The 10,973-nt window shown below is 52.3% G+C and overlaps 1 protein-coding gene across 1 annotated transcript; it reads left to right on the top strand.

The window, feature by feature from the left end:
• Positions 1-273: 273 nt before the first annotated feature.
• On the top strand, positions 274-10,221 carry ASB1 (ankyrin repeat and SOCS box containing 1). The gene is given in 6 exon segments (XM_063162704.1): positions 274-347; positions 433-579; positions 2,286-2,588; positions 7,561-7,612; positions 7,614-7,947; positions 9,305-10,221. Coding segments are annotated over 6 exon segments (1,005 nt in total). The 5' UTR covers positions 274-312; the 3' UTR covers positions 9,439-10,221.
• Positions 10,222-10,973: the final 752 nt, after the last annotated feature.

Raw genomic sequence — 10,973 nt, 5'->3', positions numbered from 1 at the left:
GCGCTGCGGGAAAACCGAGATAAGATCGGTGAAATGACCAGAAACGGGGAGAAAGGAGCCCACAAAAGCTGCGGGAAGCTGTCCGGCCCTACCCCGCTGTCCCGGCGGGAGCCGCCGCGCCCTGAGGGGACCCAGCGGCCGGGCCGGGCCGGGCCGGGATGGAGCGGCTGAGGGAGGCGAGGCCGCGGGGAGGATCCACCTTAAGGGGATCAGGAAGCGCAGCGGGGCCAATCAGGCCGGGCAGGGAGGCCGGGAAGGAGGAGCCGAGGGAAGGACCGGGGCAGGGCGAGAGAGCGGGGCCGGCGGGGCGCGATGGCGGAGGGCGGGGACGCGCCCGCCCCGGGCAGGTACCGTGGGCAGGGGGGTGCCGGGGGACAGCGGGGTCGCCGGGCTTTGCCAGCCCTTTCTGACCCGCCGTGTGCCTCTCTCCAGTGCAGGTCGCAACCTGAAGGAGTGGCTGCGGGAGCAGTTCTGCGACCACCCGCTGGAGCACTGCGAGGACACCCGGCTGCACGACGCGGCCTTCGTGGGGGACCTGCCCACGCTGCGCAGCCTGCTGCAGGACGAGAGCTTCCAGAGGTGGGCACGCCTGCCACACACACCTTAAAGAGCATCCAGTGCCACCCTGGGACACCTGCCCCCGTCCCAGGGTGCGCCAAGCCCCGTCCAGCCTGGCCTGGGACACTTCCAGGCATGGGGGTTTCTGTGGGAGAGGTGTCAGGGAGGATGCTGCGCTCGCCGTCCTCACAGCTGCGCCTTTTGGGGGCTCCCATCTCAGCCCTTTTTGTTCTGAGAGGCATCGGGGTGTTCTTCCCACAGCCTGCAGCTTTTGGGGGCTCCCATCTCAGCTCTTTTCCTTGTGAGAGGTGTCGGGGGTGTTCTTCCCACTGTTCCCACAGCCTGCATCTTTTGGGGGCTCCCATCCCATCCGCTGGTTTTGGGGAGAGGTGATTCCTAGGATGTCCTTGCTGTCCCCACAGCCTGCTCCTTTTGGTGACCCCCGTCTCATCCAGTTTTTTCATAGCATGGTTTGGGTAGGAGGGACCTTAAAGCTCGTCTTATCCCACCTTCGGCCATGGGCAGGGACACCTTCTGCTATCCCAGGTTGCTCCAAGCCTGGCCTTGGACAATTCCAGAGATGGGGGTTTTTATGGGAGAGGTATCAGGGTGAGAGGATGCTCCGCTTTCCCCCAGATCATTCCCGTGGTTTCCCAGGAGGCAAATCTCACAGCTGCTCGTGAGGCTGTGGCAGCTGTGCATGAACTCTTTGCAGATCAGGATAGGAATGTGATACCAGGAAAACGGGAGCCTACGGATAATGGGGAAAACATACAAAAGGGATTACAATCAACTATAAACCTGGAACACCCCATGTTACAAAATCTGCCCAGTGCTAACCCTGTGACTGTGGGGATGGTTAATTAATTTTCCTGCATCATGGGGAAATCTGCTTAGAGTGCTAAATGTCTCCCAGCCTCAAAAAAAAAAAAAAAAAAAAAAAAAGAAAAAAGGTGTTATTTCAGCAAAAAATGACTACGAGCTAGCCCTTCTCTCTGCTACCTGGGCAGCTGGGGCTCTTGGGACCCCTGGGCTGAGGGTTTTTTTGGGGGAAAAAGCAGAGTTTGACAGGAAGAGGAGGGTGGGGCCCGCAGCTCCATTCAACAGGTGATGGAGTGAGCAGAGAAGTGATGTCTTTGAATTGGGAGGCAGATAGGGACCTGAAAGCCTCATCCTAATCCTAACCCTGAAACGTGCAGGGACACCTTCCAGGTAGCTCCAAGCCCTGTCCAGCCTGGGCTTGGACACTTCCAGGAATGGGGCAGGCACAGCTTCTCTGGGTTACCAGTTTGGGACATCTCCCTTTAAAAAGGGACAGAAGGGAGAGGTTGTTTTGGTTTTTTTTTATAGATGATTTTTGAGGCAGGGTTTGTGCAGCCCCTCGCACAACTAAAGCTCACAATCCAAGCACTGCTCTGCTTCACCCGTCCAGGCAGCATCTGTGAGGTGATTGAGAGGAGCTGCTGAAAGTGCCAGAAATCAGAGAATCATATCCTGAGTGGAAGGGACCCACAGGATCACCCAGCCCAACCCCTGTCCCTGCACAGACACCCCAACAACCCCACCCTGAGCATTCTTGAGAGCGCTGTTCAAGCGCTTCCAGAGCTCTGGCAGCCGTGGGGCTGTGCCCATTCCCTGGGGAGCCTGGGCCGTGCCCAAGCTCCCAGAGGGCACCCTCCTGGAGGGGATGGGGCTGCCCTGACTGTGTTCTATCCCCTCCCTGGCAGCCGGATCAACGAGAAGTCGGTGTGGTGCTGCGGCTGGCTGCCCTGCACGCCGCTGCGCATTGCCGCCACCGCCGGCCACGGGCCCTGCGTCGACTTCCTGCTGCGCAAGGGGGCCCAGATCGACCTGGTGGACGTCAAGGGGCAGACGGCTCTCTACGTGGCCGTGGTCAACGGGCACCTGGAGTGTGCCAAGATCCTGCTGAAGGCCGGCGCTGACCCCAACGGGAGCCGGCACCACCGCAGCACCCCGGTGTACCACGCGGCACGGGTGGGGCGCGCCGACATCCTGCAGGAGCTCATCAGGTCAGAGATGGGGCTGCCTCTCCCTTTCCCCCTGCTGCTCCTTTGGGGTGCCCTTCCCTCCTCACCTGTTCCCACAGCTTGCACCTTTCCGGGGCTCCCATCTCTGCAGCCTCCACGCCTCTTGGATTGGAGAGGAGAGGCGCCCAAAGGGACGTCCTTGGATTTCCCGTCACGGGCTGTTTGTGACAGTGTTCACAGGGGTCTTATGTTGAAGGAGGAGAGGGAGATCTGACTCCATGTTTCAGAAGGCTTGATTTATTATTTTATGAAATATATCACATTAAAACTATGCTAAAAGAATGGAGGAAAAGATTCTCATCAGAAGACTGGCTAAGAAAAGAAAGGAATGAATGATAACAAAGGTTTGTGGCTGGGACTCTCTGTCTGAGCCAGCTCACTGTGATTGGCCATTAATTGTAAACATCCAAGATGGGCCAATCCCAGATGCACCTGTTGCATTCCACAGCAGCAGATAACCATTGTTTACATTTTGTTCCTGAGGCCTCTCAGCTTCTCAGGAGGAAAAAATCCTAAGGAAATGATTTTTCATGAGAAGATGTCTGTGACAGCTGTTCCCACCTGTTCCAATCCAAGTCTCCGGTTCTGAGCCTGCCATCCAGTCACATCCAAACCTTGCAATCCCTCCCCACTTCCACCACACCCCTGACTGGAGTTGCAAGGGAGGTGGATTCCCCAAAAAAACTGGGTGCTGGGTTTTCCCTCAGGCAGCACCAGCAGGGTTCAAGTTGTAGCAGGAGGCTGTGGGAACTTGAATTGCTCCTTCTGTGGCATGCCCTGATTATTCCTTCTTTTTAAATGGGAAGATTTCTGTCCAAGGGATTGTTCTGGACAGCTGTGTGGGCCACGGATGCCAAATAATAAGGAATCATAATGGGAAAAATGTAGGTTGTAGGGAGAAGCAGTGAAAGAGAAGAAAATTGAAGGAATCCCTTTGATGACCTCAAATGCTAGAAAATAACAAAAGGATTTGAATAGGAAAATACTCAAAGTCCTTGGGGATTTTCTTCCTTTTTGGAATTTTCATGCAAGTACAGCTTGGAGGAAGAAGGGGAGATAATCCCCCCTCCTTGCTCCTTTCCCAACAAGCTGAGAGGAGGATGTTCCCATCAGCACAGGCTTGTTGATACAGGGTTCAACTCGCTGCATTACCAAAAATCTCCCCTGCTCTCTCCACCCAGGCAGGGTGAAATGTAGCAAATGGTATTTCAGCAGCGCAGGGAGAGCTGGTGCCTTGATTTATGTGTCTGCTCCTTGGGATAGCTCACCAGCAATATTAAAAGCAAGATTTTGGACAACTTTCAGGATTAAAAATTAACTGGAGTTTTTCCAACCTCTTTTTATTAGGCAATGTCTCTCCCAAGGCTGCTAAGCTAATACCAAATTGTCAGATTGCCCAAAATTTCAAATATCTCAGAGTAGGGGTTTCAGAGATCTGTGCAGAGTTACTTAGTGAAAAATGCAGCCTTTATGTTACAGGGATTTTCAAAATGTTACATCTACAGGATCTGGCAGGGAGAGTGCAACGAGGAAGACACTTTTCCTGAGATGGGAGGGAATATTTTGAGAGAACCTGAACCCAGTCAGGTGTGCTGCAGGTGTGTAAACATCACCTGGTTTGAAAATCCTGTTGGGATCCCTGAGCATTCCTGCAAGTGCTGAAGCAAGCAAGAGGTGAAATCCCATCCATGAGCAGTAAATCCACACATGGCTATGGAATGGGGATCGATTTTACTGGGAGGCTGCTGGAAATATTTAGAGTTGTGATGCCAGGGTGTATAAATGGCATTCCTGATAATTTGGGAACATGCTGTGGTGGGATCCACTGCTGCCTGCAGTGGAACTGAGGGTAGCAAGGATGAGAGGTCCTTTTGCCAGGTTAAAACTGGGGAAAAGCTGCCAAATCACCCCCATCCCTCAGGTGCATGCCTGACCCTGCCAAAAGCAGAATTTGGGGTTTGAAACTTTGAATTGAGGCCTTCCACTGAGAATTTTGATGGTAATAATGGGGGAAGAAAGGACTGGAATGGAGAGAGATCTGCTGTCTGCTCAGGAGGCAGCAGCCTTTAAACAGCCCTGTGGAAGTCCCAGAGCAGCACAGATAACTGTCCAAATGCTTGTGTAATCTGATTTTAAAGGGGAAAATACACTTTGTGCCATTTGCAGCTCTTAGAGGAGTCTCTCAGCCCTTGTTCTGGCTGTGCTTAGCTGGAATGAGGCTCTTGCCATGCTCAGAACTGCAGGATTTGGTTAAATATTTGTCAGATGGGGAGCAGTCCCCGTTGGTTTCACCAAGAACCGTGCCTGCTTTGAGGTAGGATTTGTCCCCAGGTATTTTCCTTAGTTTTATGTGAACTCCTGAAAGGAATATCATGCTGTCCAGGAAAAACCTGGGGAGAGAAACTGGTGGGTGAAGGAACCTTTTCTCCCTCTGTGGGTAGAACAGACAGTGCTTTGGATTAAAACCAGCTATTCCTTAGGGATTGTGCTGTTTTCCTCCTCCTTCCCATCCAAGCTGCATGCGAGGTACATGGAATTACTGTCTGAGGGAATCCCCAGTGGATTCCAGCCCCTCCAGCTCCTTTGGGAGCAGGGGTTTGTCATGGATGTTTCACTCTGGAGTGCAGGTTCCTGTTTCTATTTCCCTGCTGTTTAGGATCGAGCGCCTGTGTTGCTTTTTTGGCCCGTTTTTGTCCTGGTAGGGAAAGTTATTTCAGCCTCCCTCTTCAGTGGAGTCATCTGGAAACATCCCTGCTCCCCAGGCAGCTCATTAGCATCCAGCATTACGTGGTGCTGGCTCGGGGCTGAGCCATCCCTGGTGCCAAGGCACGAGAGGAGAGAAAATACAGCTAAAAGTTCCTGGGTCGAGATAAGGAATGGGAGAGATAAGAAGTAGGGGAGATAAGGAAGGGGAGAGATCGCTCACTAAACACCGTCACGGACAAAACAGACTCAACTCAGGGGTATCAGTTTAATTTATCCTTAATAGAAACAGAGCGGGGTCATGAGAAGTGGAATCAATCTTAAAAAAACATCTTCCCCCACCCTGTCCCTCCTTCTCAAGGGGAAAGCTTCTGTACCTTCCCACCACCAAAACCTGGCCATGCAAACCCAATCCACCAGGAGGGCGAGGATGTCGCTGCTCCTCCTCGCTCCAAATCCTGGGCTGTTGTGGGGAGAGCAGCATCTTTGCTTCTGGGATGTCACACTGTTGTCCCCACGCAGAAGTGCTGCCAGGCCCATCTGAGGGTAGGGATCACAGAATCTCAGAATAATGACGTTGGAAGAGACCTCCAAGATCATTGAGTCCAACCTGTGCCCTCACACCTCACCTTGACTCTAGCACCAAGTGCCATGTCCAGCCTTTTTTAAAACACATCCAGAGATGGTGATTCTACCACCTCCCTGGGAAGAGCATTCCAGTACTTTATTATTCTTTTAGTGAAAATTTTTTTCTTTTGGTGAAAATATCCAACCTATCCCTTCCCTGACATGGCTTCAGACTGTATCCTCTGGTTCTGTCAGTGCTGCCCTGTGGGAGAGACCAACCCCACCTGTCTGCAACCTCCCTTCAGGAAGGCGTAAAGAGCAATGAGTCACCTCTGAGCCTCTTCTTCCCCAGGCTAAACAGCCCCAGCTCCTTCAAACATTCCTCACAGGGTTTGTGTTCCCAGCCCCTCACCAGCCTCGTTGCGCTGCTCTGGATGTGCTCAAGCATCTCAACATCCTTCCCAAACTGAGGGGCCAGAGCTGGACACAGCACTCGAGGTGTGCCCTCAGCAGTGCTGAGTACAGGGGAGGAATGACCTCCCTGCTCCTGCTGGCCACACAAAATCAGAGCAGGGTAATGAGAAGTGGAATCAATCTTCAAAACCACCTTCCCTCCTTCTCAAGGGGGAAGCTGTGATGGTGCTCACGGGGGTCTCAGGTTGAGGGAAGAGACGAGGATTTGACTCCATGTTTCAGAAGGCTTGATTTAAAATTTTATGATATATATTACATTAAAACTATACTAAAAGAATAGAAGAAAGGTTCTCCTCAGAAGGCTAGCTAAGAATAGAATAGGAAGGATTGATAACAATGGTTTGTGGCTCGGCTGTCTGAGTCAGCTGACTGTGATTGGCCATTAATTAGAAACAACCACATGAGACCAATCACAGATGCACCTGTTGCATTCCACAGCAGCAGATAACCATTGTTTACATTTTGTTCCTGAGGCCTCAAAGCTTCTCAGGAGGAAAAATCCTAAGGAAAGGATTTTCCATGAAAGATGTCTGCGACAGGAAGCTTCTGAAAATACCATCCCTGTACCCTCCCACCACCAAAACCTGGACATGCAAACCCAAACAATCCACCAGGAGGGCAAGCCAGTGCAGGCAGGAGCCATTGGCCTTCTTGGCCACCAAGACACATTGTTGCAGACATCTTTTCATGTAAAGTCCTTTCCTTAGGATTTTTTCTTCCTGAGAAGCTGAGAGGCCTCAGGGACAAAATGTAAACAATGATTGTCTGCTGCTGTGGAATGCATCAGGTAGATTTTTGATTAGCCCATCTTGGATGTTTATAATTAATGGCCAATCAAGGCCCAGCTGTCTCGAACAGAGTCTGAGACAGCTGCCTTTTGTTATCATTCTTTTTTTTCTGTTCTTAGCTTAGCTGGCCTTCTGATGAAACCTTTTCTTCTATTCTTTTAATATAGTTTTAATGTAATGTCTATCATAAAATAATAAATCAAGCCTTCTGAAACATGGAGTCAGATCCTCATCTCTTCCCTCATCCTAAGGCCCCTGTGAACACCGTCACAGCACATTGCTGGCTCATATTCAACCAGCTGTCAACCAGCACCCCTAGGTCCCTTTCCAAAAGGGACGGGCGAGTTCCAGCGGTTCTCTCTCCGTGTCCCTCAGCCTCATCCCTTGCCATTCCCAACCTTCCCTCCCTTTCCCTGGCGCAGGTACGGCGCGGACGTGGACGTGAACCACCAGCCGGCGTCGCGCGGGAGCGGGGCAGGCGCTGCGGCCGCTGACCACGCTGGTGGTGTGTCCCCTGTACATCAGCGCCGCCTACCACAACCTGCCCTGCTTCCGCCTGCTGCTCCAGGCGGGAGCCGACCCGGATTTCAACTGCTGCGGGCCCATCAACGTGCAGGGCTTCTCGCGGGGCTCGCCCGTGTGCGTGCTGGACGCCGTGCTGCGGCACGGCTGCGAGCCCGCCTTCGTGCGCCTGCTCGTCGACTTCGGCGCCGATCTCAACCTCGTCAAGGTGGAGGCCCTGGGGCTCGAGGCCACGGGCAGGGTCAAGGTGAACGCCGAGGCGCTGGAGGTGTTCAAAGAGGCGAGGGGTGAGTGGGGTTGGGGCTCCCAGAGCGGTGGTGTGGGTGTGGGAGAGCGCTTTGGAGGGGTTGTTTGAGCTGTGTTGGCGTCCTCACTTCAAGTCCTCACTTCCCCCGCTTCAGTGGGGTCTAACAAGCTGACAAACAAAGCATTAATGACTTCTCCTCTCCCTCCTTTTCCCCTGTTGCATTTTGTACCTTTTTTCCTTATTTTCCCTTCTTGAGTCCTCCAGCAGCCCGACCTCTGTTACTCCGCCTTTTTCATCTCTCCCACCTCTCTTGCATTGCCTTTTCCTATCTGAGCTGGGTTTTGGAGCTGTGGATCACCAGCTCTCCAGAGCCACACAGGTGTGTCCCAGGTGTTCCTGTGTGACCCTGGGCTCTGGATCCAGGAGGGAGTTTGATCTGGACAGACTGGTTGGGAAGGAAAGCCACAAACAGTGGTAAAAAGGGGCAGGAGGAAGCTCAGATGGAGATGAAGTGCAGCACCTTTGAAACCCACCTGGTGAAGGCCACAGCTTGGCACCAGCGGTGCAAGTGGGGTTTCCCTCTTGAACTCCAGAGAAATTTCAAAGGGATTCAGGCTGTGGGATACAATTTACATCCCCAGATTGCTCAGCTTTGCATGGGCCTGGTTTTCAAACCTGCCTGGGATTCTGAGGAGGGAGGCTCACACAAGCTGGAGTTCCATTAGGCCTGGGTTTAGGAGGCAAATGGGGCTCCTCAGGTGGAGCGTATGGGATAATGGAGTGATGCCATGGAGGTCCAGTTCCTGAATCAACACAGGCACCACCATGTTGATTCAGGAGCATGTTGATTCATACCATCGCTGTGCTGAAAGAGCTCTCCATGGACTCAAAGGAAGCCCTCAAAAGAAAGTTGGGATGAGGCCTGAGCTGGCCGTCAGTGCTTTTGACATAATTTAAAAATGGTCCAAATAGAACAGTGGAGTTGGAAGAGATCCACAGGGATCATCCAGCTCAACCCCTGGCCCTGCACAGACCCCCCAACAATCCCACCCTGAGAGCGTTGTCCAAACCCTCCTGGAGCTCTTGGGGCTGTGCCCATTCCCTGGAGAGCCTGATCAGTGCCCAGCTCCCTCTGGGGGAAGAACCTTTTCCTAAAACCCAACCTAAACCCCCCGCCCTGGCACAACTCCAGCTGCTCCCTCAGGTTTTGCTGTGATGGCCTCTGTGCTCTCCAGCCCTTCCAGCCTGCCCATGCAGTTGGAAATTGCTCCAAACCCAGGAGGTTTGACCTCCTCACGAGGCAGGATTTGTGCTCACTCAGCTCTCCCTCCCTGCCTCTGTGTTGCTGCTCTCCCTCTCTGTTTCCCCAGTAATGTTCCCTGTGTTTTTCCTTGCAGGCCGCGCCCGGAGCCTCTTGTCCCTGTGCCGCATAGCAGTGCGGAGAATCCTTGGCAAATCCCGCCTGGATCTGATCCACAGCCTTCCCATCCCTGACCCCATTAAACAATTTTTACTCCATGAAAACAGTTAAGGGGCAGCTGGCTGCTTTTGGGGACAGTGTGACTTGGTAAATGAGTGCCCTGACAGAGCCAGGTGCCATTCCTGCCTCTTTTTCCTTCATGGAGTGCACATAATTCCCTGCTCCTGTGGATTGTTTTTTCTCCTCCAGATTTAGGGTGCAGTGTGATTCAGTGTCTTATCTCCTTGGGGAGAGGCTGCTAAACGTGTGTGGGTGTTGCTGGAGCAAATACAATATATCCTGTAGCTGTTGGCAAATGTGTAACCTCTGTTACTGATCTGTGTCACACACACACACACCTGGGGTCTCTGTGGCATTTCTGTGTGGGGAAAGTGTCCTTACTTTACTCTTTTTCCCATCAAACCAGAAGTTCCTACCTACATTTTAATCCATATCCCATGGTAAGAGCAGAGAAAACCCACCCAGATCCACGTAATGGGTCTGTTTTGTTTGCATCATGGAAAAGGGAGAAAAAAGGGATTTATTTTGAGGAGTTGGGAGATTTTGTGCTTCCAATCACAGTGTTGCATGCAGCAGCCTGGGCTCCTTTGACTTCCAGTGCCTCTTCATGCCACAAACTCCCAGAAGAGTCAATTCTGCAGGGATTCAGCAGCCTTTTGTTGGCACCTCAGGGTCAGCCAGTGATGTGCTCAGTGCAGAGGAATCCTTGTCAAAATAGCAACTTTAGAAGGATAGAGATGATGATGCCTTAGGATCTTGGGAAAAATCTCAGGTGATAATTGGCACTTGCTTTAACTTTTCTGATTCAAGTAAAGTCACTGTGTTATAAGTTAATATTTTTTTGGATGATTTTTCTTTGCTAGCTCTTCTCCCCGTGCTCATGCAGCTGGCAAAGGTAATTTTCCACATGTGACCTTAAAGATCAGAGAATCCCAGCTTGGTTTGGGTTGGAAGGGACCTTAAAGCTCACCTAGGTCATGGGCAGGGACACCTTCCACTATCCTGGGTTGCTCCAAGCCCTGTCCCTGGACCCTGTAGGCCTCAATGTTGGTTCCAAAATGTTCTTTTCCCAGAGGCATAAATAAATGGAAAATCCAACCAAAGCAGAGGATGTTTCCAGACCTTCTCCAGGTGAGGTGCAGTGGATGTGGAGCTGTGGGCAGGTGAGGAGGGGCAGTTCTGCACCGTTCCCTTCCCAGGCCTGCAGCTGGTTTTGGTTTTCCCAGCGCTGGCAGCGAGTTGTGCACTGGCTTTATAGAGGTGTGAACATGCCTGGGCGATGCAAACAGGTTGTAAAGCCTCTTGGCACCTGGCTGGGGGATCCATAATGGTTTGCAGGAGCTCACTGTGCTCCTGAGCTCCAGTGTGGGGAGGCAGAGAATGAGATGGGCTGGCTTGAGAAAGTGCCACAGGAACAGCTTTTAGGGTTGGATTTGTAGTTGGTTTGTGGTATGGGGTGGATGTGGTAGCATGGATGTGGGGAGAGCTGGAAGGAGCCACAAGGATCATCCAGTCCAGCTCCTGGCCCTGCACAGAGAGCCCAGCAATCCCACCCTGTGCACCCCTGAGGGCATTGTCCAAATGCT

Source organism: Melospiza melodia, chromosome 8, assembly GCF_035770615.1.
Source record: "Melospiza melodia melodia isolate bMelMel2 chromosome 8, bMelMel2.pri, whole genome shotgun sequence".
Lineage (NCBI taxonomy): Eukaryota > Metazoa > Chordata > Aves > Passeriformes > Passerellidae > Melospiza > Melospiza melodia.
The sequence above is the reverse complement of the archived record's forward strand: the minus strand, read 5'-3'. Positions and strand labels throughout refer to the sequence as shown.